Here is a 20,924-nt window from a genome sequence, read left to right as displayed (position 1 = left end):
GCCTGAACCTGTGAATCAGCCAAATGTTGCCATCAAAGGTAATAATTACCTCATAGATTTATTTCAGAAGGTATCGCAGTAGAGTATATTATTAAAAAGTGTGTGTCAGAAAGATTAGATAGCTACATTAGATAAACAACTGAAAAACCAAAGAAAAGTCATTTCACAAGGGCAAATTCTTGTCTTTATTTTCATACAATGTTTGTATTTGAAACTGGTTATTAGCTTGTAGGAGTTACAAAAAAACAAACAAAGCAGATTAATAGAACATCCTACATTGTTTTGTACATTTGTTTTCCTCATCAGGCTGGAGGCAGCGGACTGTACTTGCTGATTTTCACAGTAATATTCTCAATTTCACACATCTGTGCCTGTGATGCAAATAAGCCACAATAATGTATGATATGCAAAAGCAGGAACAGTCCAACAAACCTGTGACATAGCTTGATTGCATGTATCATATTTATCTTGATATGAAAAGGGTTGTATAACTGAGAAAATATGTACTATTAGTCTAAACGTTTTCCAAATGATAGGCCTACACGTTTTTTTTCTACTATAGTTATTGTTTGTTTCTTGGTCACCAGCAACTGCGGGTTATAGTTTGCCCAGCCTTTTATTCATCCCTACATGGTTAGAGCAACATCCACAACGCTATGATTTACAAATCCTAACAACACCTTTGTTGTAATTGTTGTGGGGGTATTATTAGTTCAGCCTTCTTGCTGGAGTGCAGGACGATCACATGAGGCCTTTAGGGGGATGGGCAGAGTTTTCAGAGTGTGGTATGGCTTTAAGAGTTTACTACCATCAGGGCACTCACTCTCTCGCGCACAGCAGAAAGTTTGGAGGCCGGGCGAACACAGTGGGATACCGACAGATAGGAAGTGATGGGACTTCATGAACTGCATAGAGAGAAATAGAGAGCGAGAGCGAGAGAGAGAGAGAGAGAGAGAGAGAGAGAGAGAGAGAGAGAGAGAGAGAGAGAGAGAGAGAGAGAGAGTCGGGAATATCAACACAAAGCAGAATGAGAAGCAGCGTCAGATTATACGGACTATTGGCTGTAGTGCGGGGAAAACTGAAATGCGCATGATCCTATCACCAACGCCGGAGCGAGAGACTTTCAGTTGTGAGAAGCAGAGATTTTAGTAAGTGGGATTGCCGTGTGATTTCCATGGCCGTGCTTGGAGCCTAATTCTGGAAAGTACTGGCACACAGGGGACCATATGGAACTGCGACCTGCAAACTGCAACTCCGCTTTGAATATGAAGGAAAAGACTTTACGAAGAATCCAGAAAAACAGTCAGGGGATATGAACGCAGATCTTTGTATTTCGCCTCGGTTTTTTCATCTGTCGGGTTCGGTTTTGCGTCTTTGGGGATGTTTGCGAGTTGCGCCTCTGCGGCTTCGGTTCGGATACTGACAGGTCTATGCGCCCTGGTGCTGGTCGTCGCTGTGGGACTCTGCTCAGAGCTACGGGTCCGGGTCCGGCTCTCTGACGGACTGGTGACCGAGGAGGTGTTGGAGGCGGACAGTGAGAGAGACGCGATCTCGCTCGAATTCAAGCAGGGAGACGGGGCACTCATTACTTTTGTGGCGGACTTCAAACAGGTGAGAGGTGGTCCTGTTCGGTTACCTCTAAACGTTGTTGTGCCTTGATGCTGTTAGAAAGTCTCAGATTAGCCTAGTGTATACCTGTAAATTTAGCCTGAACCAGAACTTGTTACAACTGAGTCCACGTCTTGGCTGGGGCCAATTGGTTCTTAAACAGTGTGGCTAATAATTGAACAGAGTCCTGTAAGCAGACACAGTAAATTCAAGGTTAAAAGACATTCTTGGCCATCCTTAAGTTTAGGCTAAATCCAAGATCACCTTATTCCTTGTTTTACTTTGGGGCCTCTCAGGGAATATTTCTGGCCCTCAGCCTTCATTTTGGGAACCACTGATTTAATTTAAATCATACAAAAATTTCACCTAATTGAAGCTCCCAAGACAACATCCGACTAAACCGGGGTCTGAGTATGCTTCACATGACCAGAAACTCTAACAAATCAAAGTTATTTTCCAATAGGAGTGAGGTCTACAGCTCCAAAACAAGGTGTGATTAATTGCAATACATGTCCTTTTCCTTGATACATTTTATTTTTTTTGACTGAGCTCATGAGATCAGTCCCATATCTATTATCCCATCACTGCTGTAATCATGTAACCACAATGGCCTCCTGGGTCAAGCTGAATGGTAGCCTCTAGGCAAGGATGCAGGCTCACAAATCAGAAGATTAAAGGAAAACATCCCAGAAGTCTACCTCCTCCTGGAGTAGACACTCTAACATAGAAAATGTACTTTCATTAATTTCTTTCTGTCTCAGTGTGAGGTCAAGACAGCGGCTGCTCCTTAGACTTGGACGTCCGCAAACCCCAATGGCCTTAAAGCCCCTGCTGCTCATGGGTCCAGTCCAGAGCTGATCCATCAGCCGCCGTATTTAGCATTCTTCTAAAAGTAGACGAGCAGATCAGGTATCCCTCCCTGACCAGCGCTACTTCTGTGATTTTTGGAAAGATGACACTGTTTCACTTTTGACAATGACCATTCAGAGACACATAAATGTCAGTCCTGGAATTAAAAAAAACTACAACTGCTGTACGTAATGGGGGTGGGGTGGGGGCTCACAGAGGCGTACAGAGCAAAGGCATGTGTCTGTGATGGTTGCTGTCACACAGAAACTGACAGGCTGGCGAGATGTGAAGGGGGAGATTTACCAGGATTAAGTGGGCATGTCTGACCTTTTTGATCTGCACATCTGGTTCACTAACCAAAACAGCTAATTTAGAGTTGAAAGAGAAGAGGCCGTCACCCCCAATCATTGGTGACACAGCAAGATACAGAGACATAAACTGATCTGTGAGCAGTTGGAGGCTTTGCTTGATTGTGCAGGCGCCCCGCGTTGCTGCATCCCTTCATGCACGCACATATGGTTTTGTTTATTTGAATAAAGCCTATAGAACCTCTTAGATCACTTTACTTTTCCGCTGCCTGATTTATCTGCTCCAGTTGTAGGTCAGCTTCCTTGCCCCCCCCCCCCTTCTGTGTCTGTGTCCCTCTGGCTCTTGCTCACTTCTTTCTGCTCTCTCCTCTCATTTCTCCTGCATGTGGTTCTCATTCAGCTCTTGTGCAGTATCTCCAAGATTTATGGAAAGTTGGATAAGCTGTCACTTCCAGCTGCCATGAATATACAGTCCAGATGAATGCATGTGGGGGAGAAGAGTGTTTTAACAGGGATATTAAACACTGGAGGTTAAGATTATAATGAACAACACAGCCAAACGTGGATGGGTACTGTACAGGTTGAATGACTGATTGGAAGGATTATTCCTGTTACTCATCATTGAGTGAATGTAATTGGTCAAACAGGCATTTCTCATTTAATCTGATATTGTTTGCTGTTATGTGTGATTCATCTGTGATTGAAGTCAGTGTTTAAAAGAATACTCAGATCTCTGCTGTGAAAAACACTATAAATAATCATCAGACAGCAGCCATCTTGCTCTTTACTGCTTTGTGAATATGTGGCAAAGATGAGATGGTAAATGTTATAGCCATTAGACACTGGCAGAGAGGTCTGCTGGATGTGAGAAGGAAGTTTAGTCAGCCCGATCCAAGCCATGAATCACTGTGAGAAGAACTGTGATTTCAGTTTGTTCCGAAGGCATGTAGCCATATGGAAAAGGTGATGTGGTTTAGCTTGCTTGTGACACCTCTGTCATGATTAGTAAATCTCAACATGCATATAACATTGTCTGTTAAAACCACTGAAGAACTGTGAGGTAATATTTTTTGTGAAAGACAGGCATCATGGGAGGGAGTCGATCAGTCACTGCTTATTCAGTAATTACACTTGTAGGTTTCTTAATTTCCTCCAAACTTTTCTCAGTTTTGTAGAGGAACTTTATGTCAGCAATCTCCATATTTTATTCATATCTTGTATCATGGTGAAGTATTTACAGCGTAATGTACTCTAAATGATGTGAAATTGCAGCAATCTGTCTGCAGTTCAGTAATATCCTGATGACATGCCCAGTGTCGATGCATCATTTTGCAACATGAGTCAAATCTGATGTGCTGTTGTCGCCTTGAAATGACAATTCCTCTTAAATCATTTTTCAGTTGCACATTCAATACAGCGCCCCCCCCCCTTCAACAACCACTGCCACAATTTATGGTCTAACACAGTCTAAGACCTTGAGCTGAACATAAACCATGTCTTGCGAGTTTAATCCAAGGGAAATGTCTCACATATTTGAGAGATGTAGAAAGATGTAGAAAACTTTGTCAGAGAAGCTAATCAGTTTGTATTCTGTGTGTCTTGCTTTCATGTCCAACCAGTGGGTTTGATCAATGCAGGAATGCGAGTGACTTTTTCACAGGCCTCTCGGCTGAGTTAACACTTGAAGAACGTTTAATTTCTGGGATGCAATGGTGTGCATCCTTGTGCATCTATAGTTACATGCACCTTGGAGAGGTTTGTTTTGACTGATTTTAAATAAAAAGATACCAGTCAACATTTGGCCATGCTAATGCAGAATAATTTGAAAAGGCTGTTTGAATTTGGAAAGCTTTCCACCCACACCAGTGTTTCCAGATCACTAACATTCAGCTGTCCACGCAGAAATAGTGGCTTAAACACTGTCTTTTGGGAATGCTAAAGCATCTTGAAGATTTCAAAAAGCTTCATTATTGCCATCCATAATATAAATGTGCAGGAAAGTTTCAAATGCATCCACATCAGTGTAGACGTGGCACGACTGACCCCTTGCTGTGCTGATTGAGCCCACTTCACACTCACTATCTGACACTATCATGTTAAATGGTCTGGATTTTGTAAACAATGGCGCCGTAGTGAGAAGTAGTTGTGTCAGCCGTTTTTGTAGATTTTAATTTCAGCCTTATAAACCGGATTGTGTTGCAGCCAGGGGCAGTTTTGCCACCAGGTCAATTCATTCTGTTCTGATTGTCTTCAAAGCAAAGAGGCTTTATGGACACGCCCAACAGTAAGCTTGCTGTAAGAATGAATTGGAGACTCTCCACACACCCTCGTGTGCTATGTCAAAAACAGAACAAGAGTTGGGGCGTGGGGAGGCAGGTTGTTTGGCCTTTCTGTGTGCCCTCCCTTTGGGATTTACAGTACAGTGTCTGTGATCCATTTTGGCAGATGCCCATTCCTAGTTCGCTCACAGCCTTCACACACTGTATTGCCCATTAAAATTGTTGTAACGGATTTGGACAGTGGCCTTTTACTAGCTATTAAGCAAACTATCTCCTGCGTGGGAAGCTTGCTTGCAATCCATTGTTTTGTTTGTGGGAAAAGCCGGTGTTTGCCAAATGAAGCAACTGTTGGTTGTTTTTTACTGTACACCAGTTACAAATCTGTGCAGTGCAAGCACCACATTTCATGCCTTTCTTATTTTTATTTTTTTGGCTGCCACACCTGGCCTCTCACTCAACCCTGAAACACCATCCTACTTTGTCACTTGCACAAACTTGCAAGTCTCTCTCTTATTTTTTCTTTTTTTTTTACAGGTAAGTGTCACCTGTTCCCAGAAACTGTTGTTGTGTCAGACACCGTTGAGGTGAGGACAGATTACTAGGGCATATTAGTTTTCTTTTTTACTTTTGTGAAAGGTCACGATGAGTCACCAACACTCGTCATCATTCATATAATAAACTAGTGAGTGAAATGAAACACAACTGGAAATAGACAAGTTTTTCTTCCTTAACCCGAACATTTTGTTCATGATGCGCAGTACTTTAGGAGATCTCTACTCCTGCTCACTTTCCTTTTTCATGCTATGGCTTCTTTTCATGTGGGAGAGAGAAAGTCCACAGTTGCTCCATAGTTAAACAAGATATGTGATTCAGAGGAACTGCACTGCTCTTATCTAGAAAGTCATCAGTTTCGTCATCTGTTATTTGGAATTTGAGTGCATTAAGGTCCTGTGAGGTTACTGTGCAGGGAAACAACTAATGCACAGATAATTTTTTAATACCTGAGATTATTTCAGATGTAGGTCTTTTTTTTTTTTTTATGTTTCTGTTTGTACTCCCGGCACCTTTCATTGCAATGTGTGCCAACAGTGGACCTTTTCAAAGATGAGCCCATACACTTAAGTCTTTCTCCAAGGCACCCTTTGTTCCCTGCTGACTTTGAATCCCAGGAAAATAGCTTCCTCTGTGGCCTTTTTGTGGTACTTCAAGGCCCCACATGGTCCCCCTTTGGCCTCTCGTGGCCCCTCGGCCCCTGTTGATGTCTTCATCCTTTATCGTCCTCCCACAAGCAGGCCAGATGTTTGTCTGTACGGCTGCTGATAAAGAAAAAACTTCCCATTCCCACAGAATAGAGAGGACACAGCAGAGAGAGACCGCTGTCATCCCAGAGATTTCTTCCAAATGATCAGGGACCATGGACTTCGTGGCGCTGTGTAACAGCCTTTGATGGACAAGGAGACAGTAGTTGTGGCTTGCACCGTGCATAGTTGTGATCGTTTCTAGCTACCTCAGAGGACTTAAGATTGCAGTTGGCTAGGAAAAAAAGCTAACAAAGGGTTTACTCTGCCAAAGCTTCTGTTTTGTTCTGTTGTTCACACAATGTCCTGAAATGTCCTTTTGTCAAATTCATGGCTGTGTCCTTATTGGCTGGCTCAGCCTGGTTAGTTTCAAACTAATTTATTCATTGTGTTTTACTTCACTATGTAAACCTTGTGACACCTTGTGAGTTCAGTCAGTTCTAGTGCTGAAGCCATAAGTGTCCACACCTGGGAAGGTCTTACATCACCCCTGTTCTTGTCAAATAAGATAGAAATTAAATAGAAAGGAAAGGGGTGAAAATAACCGTTTTATAATCAAGCTGAGAGAAACATTTGCAAGTAACATTTTCCAAATAGATTCATAAAAGCAAAGTCTTACTCAGATGACAGGTCACACACATTCAAAGACGATTTAAATGTAAGAATTACATTTTCAGTTTAGGTTGTTATATTTGAATATAAGACCATATAGTTTAAATTACACCATTATTTTTAAATGTCTTGCCATTAGATAGATGTTTGTATGTCCTCTGCAACAGGATATGAAAGCTGTGGGACAACGGTTAGAGGCTGAATGAGACTGTAGCCATCTCTATTGTTTATGCCTTATCTATCTGCCTCATTTCCTTCCCTGTTAGCACCCACTGTTTGTCTCTTGCTCATTTCCTGAATGCAGACTCTCCATAAACAGTTTGGGTGGGTTAATTGTATCCAGATTCTGTGTGAATGAATAGTTCCCTTGTTGTGGCGTGCACATATTTTGCACAGGTTTGAAGACTTTTTTAAAGAGTAGATTAGAGGATGTCTGTGGTGTTTTTGTGGCTATAATTCTGAGCACTTCAGCAGTTGGAAAAGTAAGTTACCTGCCATTGTTCTCAGGAGAACAGCCATGACCTCCAGTGTTTTTATTGTCCATTCACTGCCATTGTTTACTAATTGGTTTGCTCTTTGGACAGCCAGGTGTGACCAGCCCCAAATGTGACTCCACATTCCTGCCTTCAGAGCCTATGTAATTAGCTTCAACTCAGGCATTTCTTAGCGTAGCGGCTTTTCTCCCGCTCCTTTTGTCTGTGTGAGTCCGTCTCACCCTCTCTCCCTCTGTCTCCCAAGATGATCTTTAATCCCTGGCTACACCTGTGCTTTTTCACTGGGCTCCCCTCATGCGCCAAGGCAAATATCCTCCCCATCACCAAACATAGTAAATCCATATGTTGTTTTTAAAGGGGCGGTTGGAGCCATTTAGGTAGGTGGGGGTCCAAAAAGTAAGCATTTCACTTATGTTTCTACAAATATAGGCCAATGGGATTAAGATGAAACTGTGAGCTTTGCTATTTTAAAAGAGAAACATTTGTAGTTGTTGGTTAGTTTTTTGGTTCCTGTTCTAACCAACTCATATACCTACACAGACCCAGAGTGATCCCAAATGACTCACCAGAGCGTGGCTGACCCACAGTCCTCCCCAGCCAGCCATCAGCCTTATCAACAGACAGGGTCTTAGAGGGGATTGGAAAACAGGAAGAACCTCCAGCACAGGGGATAGCTACTGACACACTGTGTGTGCGTGCATGCATTTCTGTGTGTGTGTTTGAATGTCCATCCATGCATGTAAGTGTGAGTTTGCACAGTTAATATGGTCTTGCAGTAGTCATTTCACTAGGGCATTTAAACTGCCCTTAGCTACAGAACCCTCATGGTAAATAAGCTTATTTTTCTTTCAGTATAGGGCTTCACACAGCTCTCATTTTCACAGCCAGTAAAGCAGGTATGTGAAGAGAATGTATTTGGCTTGCTGGGTTACAACTACAGTGACGGAGAATGTTCACTGTAAACGACACCCTCTGAGTATCTGAATAGGCTTTTGTGCGCCTCTTAAGCAACCTGGCCCACCAAAGGTAACCACCGATCAAACAGGTCTTCATATGACCCACTAGTCAGGTTGCATGAATACAGACTTGTGTTTGGCTGTTGGCCAGTGGTCGTTTGTCTGCAAGTCCTGGGTGTCAGGGAGCAATGCTTAGGAATCTGCACTTGTGTGGATTATTTATAGCCGTGCTGACATTTACACAGCTCTGGTTGGGGGAAAAAACTCAAGGCTACTCTGTCCTTTGATTATGTTATTACACATCTTTTTCAAGACGGGAAAATGTCATTCTTTTAAATTTTTAATGTCTGTACCTGGTGATTTTCTCTAAATGTTGCTCTGCAAACCTTTAATTTTATGTAGGTCTGTGGAAATGCACTTGTAGGGGGTGAGTCATTTTCCTGATATAGGCTTCACTTCTTTAAGGAGTAGTACTCTTCGTTTTCTATGATGTCCTAAAGTTGAATCTGTGTTTTCCTATTCAGATGTATCACCAGCATTAACTATGTCTGCTGTTTGGTAATCTGGGATGCTTGAGCAGCAATTGACTATCGTTATCTATACCCATAGCACAGATAAAGCAGGTTCTGCCACAACAGGAAACTATTGCTATCCCACAGGAGCTTGACACCTGCTTCTGTCATATTTGTCTGATCTTCTGTCAAAGTCATAACTGTATCTTCCTCCATCAGCAGTTTGCATAATTCCCTTACTTAGAAAAAACACCACCAAACCACTTGGCAGCTTTTAAAAGAAGTGGCTGTTGTTTGATCAGTCGGTTCGGCATTCACTCTCTCTTGGTGTTTTGATACTGTCTGTCTGTCATCAGAACAACGGGTGTAAAACCTCCTTTAAGCATATCACAGCACGCCACGTGTCATTATTTTGCTGTGTTTTCTTTTATCATACTTTTGAGTGTGTCTGCGCAAACGATTCAGTGTGTGCATGTGCCAGTGCTGGTTTCAGGCAGGCAGAAGGGAGTCTAGTCTTGTCCAAACAAACAGCTGAATCCAACAGCTTCTGTCTGGATGGAGATGTGGAGATGATGTCATTGTTAGAACTCTTTTTGCTTTTAGAAGCCATTATATTGTCAGCAGCACCGAAACTGCTAAGATATCAACACTGGTTTGTTATTGCCATTTAAACACCACGCTTAAACTTAATTTCTCTTAACAGTTAGCCCACTGGCTGCAGAGAGAAATACCTTCACGGGGTCTTTTATTCAGTATGATTAAATGAATCATTTCAGAGTTTGTAAGTAGTGACAGGACCCCAGGAAGGTACTGCGCCTGGTGAAGAAAAGAGTAAAGCACAGACTCCCTTTTTACTTTTTTTTAAATTTTTTTTAAACAAGTTTGTTAAGTATTGAACAAACAAGATATCACATCTGAACTGGTGAGCTGTAGAGGGGCTGGTAGACAGATTTTGTTAACTTCGGACAGAGCCAGGTCAGCTGGTTAAGTAGCTTCATGTTTAGCATACAGACATGAGAGTTGTAATCAATTTTCTCATCTAACTCTCCGCCAGAAAGCAAATAAATGCATTTCCCATAACATCAAACTATTTTCCTTAAGATTTTCTATTGTGTACAGAGAATGTCAACTTGAAACAAAGTTACATTAGAAGATGTTGTTGCCACAGTAAGCACTCTTGCTCTCCCCTTGCCCTTGTTGGCCTAAATCCAAATGCAGAGAAGTAGGAGTAACAGAAGTAGAGAATGATTAATCTGGGCACATAATGACACAAGAGGAGCAGGAGATCTCCGCCTCTAAACTTTACCATTGAGTAAGTTCCAGAGAAGCAGAGTTGGTGGAGCTACCCACTGTAATTACCCAGAGAGCCCTGGGGCAAATCTGCATGGCTGTCTCTCGCTCGCTCGCTCTCTCTCTCTCTGCCTCGTAGCGCCATGTGTCTGCAATATGGGAGGTCCTGAAGTCATGGCCTCTGTGTCTCCCTGCACTTGAGGGGAAATGGCACTTGCCCGTCTCTCTGTCGGCATTGTACTGCCTCTTCCTTACATCTCACTCTGTTCAATTTGATATATTCATGCCTCCTTTTGACATTCTCTTTAATAATTCAGACTTTTCTTTTTGTTAAAAACAATACAAAACACCCCCCCCCCACCACCACCACCAGAGTACCAGAGTTATTATCACAATATTGGAACATATGAGGTATTTAATTAAAATTTTTACAGTCCCATGAGTCATTGTTTTCATACAACACTGAGCAGATCACCCAGATGTGTGAGGGATAAACCTGAGGTCAATATCACATAAAGCCTGTGAATCAATGTTTGCTCAGTAATTTGCTTTCCAAAGGTCAAATAGTATCGCATGATTGTCTTGCGTAATGCCCATGCTTGTATTGTACGCCTGCCAGAAACTCTTCTCACAGACAAAAGTGGTTCTTAAAATAAGGAACCAGTGACAATGCAAAGTAGGCTTATAAAAGAATTACAGAGCGTAACCTCCTGTGAGGCAGGTTGGATTGCTTTCCTTTGCACACAGGAAGTTGGACCAAAGAGCTTAAGGAGAACTCAGTGGGGTTATCGCTGAACTGTTTATCTGTCCCAGAGTTCATCCTGCTCAGGGAATGAAAGCCTTGAAACTGCTACTCTATTGCAGCCTGTTTGCTTCAGATGGTTGTGTGAAAAGCGGAGGAGGGGTGTTTGAGACTGTGTGTCTGTCTTGATGCTGAAGCCAAGGGGTGTGGGGGGTTTGATGAATAGGAAGAGAGGTCTGCTGCTCTGCTTTCCACACTGCTGGAGCTTCCCATCATGCTTTGCATGTCCTCTCACAGAACTCTTTATGGCCTTGGGTTTGGTGCCAGATCTCTCACACACTTGCCAACAGGAACATGTTGTTTGTTTTTTTTGCAAATTCTCCACTATCACCATTTTCCTACTTCTTACCGTTCCACATAAAACAGCATGTTAAAATGTTTCTGACTTTTACGGCATGTGAGGAACTCTGATATGTTTGTCAAGAAACAGGCCCGAAGCTTTAATTTGACAGTTCAAATAACCAGAGCATGACTGGAGCAACACTGCACAGGCCTACAGACAATAAAAAGTATCAACAAAGTGTCAGATGAAGCTCTATGGGTGTGGTGAAAATAAACCCCTCTTTACTTTTAGCAGACAGTTGTTTGAACTCCACATATTGAATTACTTTGAGTGTCTGGAAAAGTGGTACATTAAGTACCGAAATGGAAAGAATATTTGTTCTAATCTGTATGAGCCTACACAGTAAGTTATTATAACCTCGCCTCATGTGCCACTTCAATGTCTTCTGGGAATTGTCTGTTTATCCGTTCAGCTAGTCATCTCTCATCCCTTGTGCCTTGCAGGAAGTGAAGATATTCCGAGCGCTGATCCTGGGCGAGCTGGAAAGAGGGCAGAACCAGTACCAGGCCCTGTGTTTCATCTCCCGCCTCGGCCGCAATGAGATCATCCCCAGCGAGTCCATGGCCCGTCTCAGACAGGTATGACATGGCAGATCAAGGCATCAGCCAGCATTTATATGTTGCATTTCACTGTATTACATAGCATTGCCAGCTCCAGGAAAAAATATTCCTCAGAGCATCTGAGGGTGTGAACACTGATCGTCTGTGTTGTCTTCTCAGAAAAATCCTCAGGCCATTCGCTTAGCAGAGGAGCGGAGAGGACTGGAGCAGTTGACGATGAGCGCAGCGGTCAATCTAAGTCGGGCCTGGCAACTCAGCTCTCACATCCACAACATGTGCAGTGAGGCCCGGGAGGCTGTCTACACCAGGGAGGCCGATGTCAAACACTGGCTGGACAAAGGTCAGTGGTCATCTTATCTTTGTTAATCATCGAGTTATGTTGGTGGTTTGAGCAAAATGTCTCCTATCTCTTCTCTCCCATACCTCCTGATTGTCTCCATACACTATATCTCCCCAGCACTCTATATCTTGCAAGTTTATATCTCCTAAACACCTATTTCCACTTCCTTTTAGTGAAATTACTGTTCATGCTGTCTCTGTTTACCCTCCTCTTTATGTCTCATTCTTACCTAGAACATATCGTTATTTCCATGAACTATTTGTTTTTAAAGGTCTTTTCTGCAGTTGGATCCAGTATTTTTGTAGTAATGTAGTAGTAACTTAAAAAGTCCAAATTATCCAGGCTGAAGAGAATCCATATGACAGCACTATTGTCCACTGACAGCACTGTTATAGAGGAAACAATGTTGATGGTCATGGTTCCCCAAGCACTCTGCACCATTATCAGTGGAGGGAATCACAGTAGCATCTCCTTTGCATAACAAAGATCCCCTTTTACTGCACCATCTCCCCTCCCTTTTAGCCACTTTGTTCACCCCCTCCAGTTCAATATAGTATTTAATTGAGTGAAATCAGAAAGATAATGATTCACACAATGCTATGATAGCTTGCTTTTGTTTTTAGTAGCACAAGCTCTCATAATAATGCCCCTATCCTGTGTGTGTTGTAGGAGTGGATGGCTCCATATTTGAGGTCCTTCCCCAAACAACAGAAGCGCCCAGCTTTCAGGCCTGTCACTCTACTAAAGACTTGTGGCAGCCCTGCCTCTGCACATACAGCCTACGTCTGGAGTGGTACCCGTGTCTGCTGAAGTACTGCCGCAGCCGGGACTCCACGGGAAAAGGCTCTAACTATAAATGTGGCATAAAGAGCTGCAGCAAAGGCTACCATTTCACATACTATGTTCCCCAAAAGCTGCTCTGTCTATGGGACGAGGAGACCTAGCATTTTGTTCTGGATGGTTGAGAAAAGAGAAAGCCAGTTCTTCTCCACCCCTGCTATTCAGAGTAAACGCAGTAACACTGGACCTCAGTTTATATGATATGTGAAGCTGTCTCAGGTGGGGAGGGGTGAGATCCAGATGTTCAAGAAATTAATTCAGGTTCCAAATGAGACCAAATCCTTTAAGGAAGGTGAGATGCAGCACGTTGTTCTAAGAGGAACCACTAACTTTCAGCCTTTTCTGGGAAAATGAGAACTCATTGTCAGCTGTAATGTGACTTGCTGCCACTTTTGTGCCTTTTTTTTGGAGAAAAAATTGCTGCAGATGACAGATGCCAACAACTATAACCTCTCAAACAAGCTACAGCGTGCACAAAGCTGGACAGTGCATTTCTGGTCATTTAAATACCATCAGAGTCCCACTCTGATCAGAGGAGTCATACAAACCTTATCTTCCATTCTGGTGAAGGAAAATTTGATTTAATTTTGTTTTAATTCCTGTGAAAAGTTTGTAGCCAGCTAAACACCTGTTTATAACAATGTAAGCTGGCTGAAAAATAAAATGCTCAAATGCTGGCTTTATTTATTTTGGTTGCAAAGTGAAATCATGGAGGACTATTTTTGTATCTTTTTTTTTTTTTTTGGTTAAAAATAACCATCAGTTTTCTTTCCTGTTTGCATTCAACAAGCTCTTAAAGTCACATGTCTAAACCACAGGTCCTCAGTAACAAGAAGTATTCAAACACATTTAACCTCTTGGATTTTGGATGTTCCTTCCAGGCTCATCCCATATGTCATGCTACTTTGTTGCCAAGTTTTCATGGTTGTACAGAGAGAATGGGTAAACATCTTTGGGTAAACATCTTTGTTATCTTATAGGACAGTTTTAGCTCTGCTTTGCTCTATCATGTCCCATGGGGAAGACCTCATGCTCACCAATCACATTCACAGTCTGTTTAAAAGTGTCAAGTAAACCAAAGTCAAAGGAAATACTGTCAAAAGAAGGGTGTAACGTTTCAGTTTATAGAAACAGGCTCCTCAGTATGGTGTTTTTCCATGTTAGGGTTCATTTAATACTGCAGTATAGCCTTTTTAATTCTCTATACTGCCATCTTCTGGTAAAACGGTGTTTCTGATTCTCATATTTGCTGTTGTATCCCAATGCCAGAATTCTGCTTTTTGGTTTCTGTTTTTTTGTGCTCCTGTCAGCAGTTAAATGGCTGTAATTTATGCATCTTATAACCCTTACAGTACCATTTCCATGCGTAATTCAAGGAGAATATCTTGAACTTGTGGGACCAAATTTAATTTAGTCTGTGTGCTCTTTAGAGCAATAGGTTGCATGTATAACTTTGGTTTGTCTTATATCCATCTTCATTTCAGTCTCATATTGTTTGTTAGTATGTCCGGCTAACGAAAGAACCAAATGAGTGAAACATTTCTATTTGTGGCCTTTTCTGGTGATCAAGTGCCTTAACATTTCCACTGATACCTTTTGCTATGTAATTGTAGAGTTTGTAAACATATTTTTTCTATGAAAGAGTTTTCATGATGTTGTAAAAACGTTGCCATAAGGAGAAAATGAAGCAATTAGAAAAAGAGTTGTGTTTTAAATGAATTGTTTCAATAAAGTCTTTCTTTGCACTGCATATGCAATTTGTATGTTATTATATAAGTATTTTGTGGACATTTTAGTAGACAGAGTAAGAGATGGGGTACTACTGAACAAATGTTCCAGGGCTGGACTTGAAGGTACATCTAGAGTAAGGGGTGGGACAGAAAGCCTTGCTTGTTGACACTTAGGCAGGTCTTCGAACCAGAGTTTGAACCATAGACTGTATATAAGAAGGTTTGAACCCTGGTCATGCAGGTGAGTTTTTCTCTGCGACCATCAAACTGCTGTGCAGCCACCTATTACACGTTGGAATATTAGTACTATTATTACTATGTAGTTCTTCCATTTTGTCCCCCTGCTGGCAGAGAACTTGTGTCATTTCTGCTATTGACCACAAGGTGCCGCTACTGTTCAAAAAAGATGAGGCCATCTCCCATCGCTTTGGAAAGACATGATGGAAACGTGCTTTTTCTGTTAAATATTTAATAAACCTATCTTAGTCTCTCAACCACGGTTTAGTATTGGATAATACAGCCAGGGCACTGTTCTACTAATTCCCACATTTGCATGTAAAGCGACTAATAACGTGGGAGAGAAATTAAGGGATGCTGAGGGAGCTCACGTAACGTTAAAGGACAACAAATAGCAGCCACTGTGTCTGCAAACAAACCTTTTGCGAAGTCTCCTTCAGAAACCTATTTTCACAGGACTCAAAACACACAGGATGTGAACGACGAGGCAGCCACATGTGCACTGTCAAGGTAATGCTATTTAACTACGTTTGTGAAGGGGTTACAATCCCATACGAAAACGCTTTGTGTTAGCCCTTTAACGTTAGCTTGCTACCCGGTTAGTTTGCTATCTAATCCAGCTAACTGGGTGTGAGGGCATCCTCTAAATGAGGGATAAACTGTGGTCCTCTTGTCCTTTTAGTTTAGGAACTAGCTTAGCTTAGTTTAGCTAGGGAATAGAGACATGAATCCAGGTAGTTGCCAAATGCTTTTCCGGTATTTCCTCTTACAAGTTTCCATAGGAACGTAATTAAAGCGTGGCAAATGTACACCTATGTTTCTGAGCATGTTAAAAACCTATCAACTACATCCACTTTTCTCATTTAAAAAGGGTTAAAGTGTCTTCTGTATTTATCACTTTATTAAGCAGGAACGGATCTCTTTAACAGGAGTTGTCCTGGGCCAGGATAGCAGCCCCACATAGAAGAAGACAGATTTATTATGAATTACATACAATCCACAATATTTCTGTTGTATCTGTTTTGCATGCTGATATTTAATGAAAATGATTTTGGAAATGTAACAGTACCCAAACTGAGTTGTCCTTGTCATTGTTTATGGTATATGCTGTATTTTTGCATAGTTTGTATTTCATTCTGTATTTTCTGTCTTTGCATGTACATATCCCCTTGTGTTTTGGATCTGTCTTTTTGTTTTAGTTATCTTCTTTTTGTGTGTGTTCTCTGTGTTTGGACAAGTGTATTACGTGTGGGCGACCAACAGATCACCTATTTTGATGCAAAAAAATTTTATGCAAAAAAATCTTAACATTCACAGTATTTTTTCTGCCATTTTTGAATGCTTAATCGAGATAATTATTTATAGCTGATACCCAATTTTGCATACTGTTATGTAAAGAAAACAGTTTTGGAATGGAACCCAAATTGTGTTGTCCCCCTACATATAATATCACACCTTCACCTCCCCATGCCATCCAGCATCCTGTTAATTTTGCTGTGTATCACAACCAAGACAACAACAAAACATTTTGGATTGATTTAGAGTGTTGTCAAAGATCACATACCATTTAATAACCTTTCTCTCCCATGAGAACTGTCTGAGGCCCATCACCCAGTAACTTCTCATCTAGTTTTGAAACTTGCTTAAAGTCTTAGAGGCTCACGTGTACATCTTGTTCCAGTCCAGTGAGTGTGGGCCTGTCCATCTGCATGGTCTCACCTCCTAGTACAAACGTCACAGCAGAAGAAGAGACGTCCCCCTCACCCCACCAGACCCTCGGACGGCCAACTATAGTGCTATTATAGTTCAAGCAAAGGCTAATTGTTGGTTACTTACAAAGGATTGCACAGTCCAAGTCTTTGGACGGGAATGTTGTCTCTTTCTACTGTAAGGGATATTACAGAGCAAGATGTGCCTGAAGATGCATTTGTCTCTTTCTGTGTAATGTGATTCAAAGTGACTGCTGAAAGGCATGTTTTTGAAAGAAATGTAAGTTGGTTTTAGAAGTTTTTCTTGCTTGTTTTGTCTGTAGAAGAGAAGATGGCATTGCTTGTGGTTTTTGCGCTCCTGTGCCTGTCCTGTTGGGTCTCTCTCTACTTCATCTTGTGTAACGTTAACCGGTCCAGGAGCTACGAGTGGAACTGTCGCCTCGTCACCCTGGTGCACGGCATCCTGGCAGTCTGCATCACAGCATACATAGGCTATGTGGATGGACCCTGGCCTTTCACTCATCCAGGTAGGACGCTCGCCCTCTGTGGCTTCAAATTATCAATGTGTAACTTAAGACATAATCACAAAACAATAAGGGTTATACATGAGATAAGTTCAACAGATGATGTTAAGCTATAGTCTTTCGCATCATTATGGTGTAAATGCTACTTCAGTAACAATGTCATGTAAAGCTGGAAACATTGCTTTAGGGCCTCAGCTAACTCAATTATTTTGTTGATTAATTGATTAGTTGCTCAAGGTAACATAGTCAAAACCCAAAGACATTCAGTTGACTTACTTAAGATAATGAAAAAGCTGTAAATCATCACATTTGCGATGCTGGAACAAGGTGATTTAAATAGCTTGAAAAATGACAAATTCATTATTAACATAGTCACAGATAGAGCTGCTATGATTAATCAAATAATCGATTAGTTGTCGACTATTAAATGAATCGCCAACTATTTGGATAACTGATTAATCAGTTTGAGTAATTTAAGAAAAATTATTTGATTCCAGCTTCTTACATGTGAATATGTTCTGGTTTCTTTACTCCTCTATGACAGGAAACTGAAACTCTTTGGGTTTGGACAAAACAAGACTTTTTAGGACATCCTCTTGGGCTTTGGGAAACTCTGATCAACATTTTTCACCATTTTCTCACATTTATAGACCAAACAACAAATCAATTAATCGAGAAAATATTCAACAGATTAATCATCGTTAGTTGCAGCCCTAGTCGCAGATTAATTTAGTCTTGACTGACTTTGTTTCAGCTCTACATTGCTAAGCATGTTGTTGAAAGTGTTGACCAACTACCAATTGGAACAGTTTTCAAGTGGGAATAAACCCTTCAGCAGTGACTAAATCATTTTACCATGCCTATCTTTCCTACTATATCTGCTTTACACAAAGTTCTTAATCAGAAGTTAGTTGTAGCTCTGTCATTGCATGATTGTTTTTGCTTGTATTTATAAAAAAATATGTTAACTAAGAACTCTGTTTCTGATTGTGGATGCCAGGTACTAAGAACACTCCTCTGCAGATAAGTGCCATGGTGGTGAGCCTGGGCTACTTCATTTTTGATATGGCCTGGTGTGTGTACTTCCGCACAGAGGGACCCGTTATGCTGGCCCACCACACCATGAGCATCTTGGGAATCCTGTTGACCCTGTGGTTGGGGGAGTCTGGCATCGAGGGCTGTGCGGTACTCTTTGGCAGTGAAATCACCAACCCCCTCCTGCAGGCACGCTGGTTCCTCAAACAGACGGGACATTACGGGACGCTGCTGGGGAACGTTGTGGACGTCCTGTTTGTGCTGCTGTTTGTGGTGATGCGAATCTTTGTGGGAGGCACAATGCTGTACTGTGAGCTGATCTCCCCAAGACCCAGATTCTTTATCAAGTGCGGGGGAGTGGCCATGTACGCTCTGTCCTGGGTGTTTATGGTGGACATTGTTCGATTTGCCATTCGGAAGAGCAAGAGCTGGCACAAACAGCAGAGAGACCAACAAGAAACAGTGGCGGCTAATTGTCATGAAGGGAAGACAGACTGATTGGTTTGTGCTTCTCTAAAGAAAATTGATTCACATTATGTCTGTGTTTTTCACTTTGGACTCACTAGGGACAGTATAATGAAAATCCTCGTTTTGTATGTTAAACTGCGATTTTCAAAAATAGATACTTCATCAAGTACCCTGTGAAATCTCTGTGTCAGGTCCAAGACCTGTGCATTTTGGGGGAAAAACTCATTCTTTATACAGTCATCACAGACAAACTCATGTCATATTACTGTGTAAAATGTGCATTTAACATATGTCACTGAAAACCAAAGCACTTCCTATGAACACATGAACAGATGTTGCTTACAGTTGCAGTGAAATGTGGCCTATTCATATACGGTGGTGTTGCTCCGAAGGAAAGGAACAAAACAGTTTACATGGAATGCCTGTGGTCCTTGTGAAACACTTTTAGTCATATCATCATTGGTTAGGATGGGTTTCCTTGTAATCCTGGGGTTTTCTTGGCGTATGTTAAACTGTGTGCAGATGTGAAAGGTATACTCAGGGAGATGAAGTCATACCAGAAAACTGGGGTGAATTCCAGAGAAATGTGTGTGTTTGGTTATTTAATCTCGTTTATAGTAATTCTTATAAACCACCAGTCTGGATTCCTGTTCCAGACTCTGCCCCAAAAAACATTTAATTTATTTTACCTTGTCCATGTAAGGGAATACATGGAGAGGAACCTTTCAATTAGGTGGTTCCAAACTGGTGATGGTATTTTGATATTTATGTAAATTAAAATACCTTTATATGTTTGGTGAAGTTGTGTCAGAATGTGTACTTTATATAACATTATTAAGTAATTGGAAATGTCTGATTTCACTGTACCATCTGTGTGAACATAGACAAAATATCCATACTCATAGCTCCCAATTAATTTAATTGTGTAATATTTCAGTCTCACATAGATCTTCTCAAGCAAGACTGGACAATTAAATTTAGTGCAAGCTATCTGTACAGTGTGCTGATCCTTTGTCTGACTTACATGAGTTAAATGTTTTCAATCCAGCATCTTTGAGCTGTACATGCTCTAAACGCTGTTTGTGACAACCACATGCTACTGTCAGGACCAACCAGGTAGCCTCTGACTTTGGACAGGATGACAACCTGTGCGGGAATATGTTTTGTTTCTAGCCCTTAAAATGTTAGATCTCTACATTTAGTCTTTAGGACAGTAGTCATCATTTCAATATAATCATATCGGGTTATCGTTTTACACAGTTCTGTTGTCCAATTTAATCATTCAAAGCACTGACAACAATAGCTATTTCATTGTTTTATTTACATGTGTGGAGTTTTATGTGGGGGTTTTGCCTACATTTGATAATGTGATATTAATTTTCAGAAAAAAAATATTAATGTTTATATTGTGATATTTATTTCAGCCATATTGTCCTGACAGATTGCGCAAGTGCATCATGGGATGAAGGCAGGAGACTTGTTACGTGTGGAGAATATAATGATTCCACCCACTCCATGACTGGATTTGTTCCATGCCAAGAAAGTTAGCAAATGACCAGCTTTCATCTGTGGTTTTTGCTATGTTTGATTGCATAGCACTTTGGTCAACTATTGTTGTTTTTAAAAGTGCTTTATGAATACATTTGTATTGGATTTGGACTGAATTTGTGCTCAGACTTTAAATCGGTGTCCTTATAGTTATGAAATGATTATTAACATATCTTGTTTGTTATTTTTGTGTAAATGGATTTCTGCAGTAATGCGCTAAAACACCTTTCATCCCTTTGTTTTTCTATGTCTATTTAATTAAAAAATTATGTGCTGCTCTCATACAAGGTCTGTTTACCTGACTGCCACAGTTAGGAATCATGTGAGCATAACCATTACATCCAAGAAAGTAAAAATCTAACTGGTGTGTGCCTTAGTTATCTGAATGTACTTTCCTAATTTTTTTTTGTTTGTTTTGTTTTGCTGTATTGTAAACCTTCCAACGTAAGTGTACGATACCATTTTAAGTTTGTGTTGGATGATTTGTAATCCCTGTGTGAAGTGAAATAAAGATATGATCGATTGTTTGTATGCTTTTGAATACAATTAAACAAGAAAATGTCAATAAAACTGAAGGACAAG

At 41.1% G+C, this 20,924-nt stretch overlaps 2 protein-coding genes across 3 annotated transcripts; both read left to right on the top strand.

Annotated features, from left to right (window-relative positions):
* The first annotated feature begins 853 nt into the window (after positions 1 to 853).
* Positions 854 to 14,841, top strand: oafa (OAF homolog a (Drosophila)). The gene is made up of 4 exons (XM_038692738.1): positions 854 to 1,611; positions 11,795 to 11,929; positions 12,071 to 12,251; positions 12,921 to 14,841. The coding sequence occupies exons 1-4, from the start codon at positions 1,381 to 1,383 to the stop codon at positions 13,193 to 13,195; spliced, it is 822 nt and encodes a 273-aa protein (XP_038548666.1). The 5' UTR covers positions 854 to 1,380; the 3' UTR covers positions 13,196 to 14,841.
* A 121-nt stretch (positions 14,842 to 14,962) lies between these two features.
* Positions 14,963 to 20,924, top strand: tlcd5a (TLC domain containing 5a). 2 transcript variants are annotated; one of them, XM_038692739.1, is made up of 3 exons: positions 14,963 to 15,568; positions 17,091 to 17,294; positions 18,292 to 20,924. In XM_038692739.1, exons 2-3 carry the CDS (start codon positions 17,099 to 17,101, stop codon positions 18,822 to 18,824), a joined length of 729 nt encoding a protein of 242 aa, XP_038548667.1. In that variant the 5' UTR covers positions 14,963 to 15,568; positions 17,091 to 17,098; the 3' UTR covers positions 18,825 to 20,924. The 2 variants fall into 2 exon arrangements, with proteins under 2 accessions (XP_038548667.1, XP_038548668.1); XM_038692740.1 differs by having other exon boundaries at positions 14,963 to 16,945.

Source organism: Micropterus salmoides, unplaced genomic scaffold, assembly GCF_014851395.1.
Source record: "Micropterus salmoides isolate LMB-PRFRI ecotype aquatic unplaced genomic scaffold, ASM1485139v1 Ms_hic_scaffold_3, whole genome shotgun sequence".
In the NCBI taxonomy this organism is placed as follows: Eukaryota; Metazoa; Chordata; class Actinopteri; order Centrarchiformes; family Centrarchidae; genus Micropterus; species Micropterus salmoides.
Note: the sequence above shows the minus strand (reverse complement) of the source record. Positions and strands in the feature narration are given on the sequence as shown.

Coding starts and splice junctions, on each gene's coding strand:
- tlcd5a (XM_038692739.1), top strand. CDS start 17,099: ATGGCATTGCTTGTGGTTTTTGCGCTCCTGTGCCTGTCCTGTTGGGTC. Junction 17,295..18,291: donor CTGGCCTTTCACTCATCCAG/GTAGGACGCTCG, acceptor TGTGGATGCCAG/GTACTAAGAACACTCCTCTG.
- oafa (XM_038692738.1), top strand. CDS start 1,381: ATGTTTGCGAGTTGCGCCTCTGCGGCTTCGGTTCGGATACTGACAGGT. Junction 1,612..11,794: donor TTGTGGCGGACTTCAAACAG/GTGAGAGGTGGT, acceptor TGTGCCTTGCAG/GAAGTGAAGATATTCCGAGC. Junction 11,930..12,070: donor CCATGGCCCGTCTCAGACAG/GTATGACATGGC, acceptor TTGTCTTCTCAG/AAAAATCCTCAGGCCATTCG.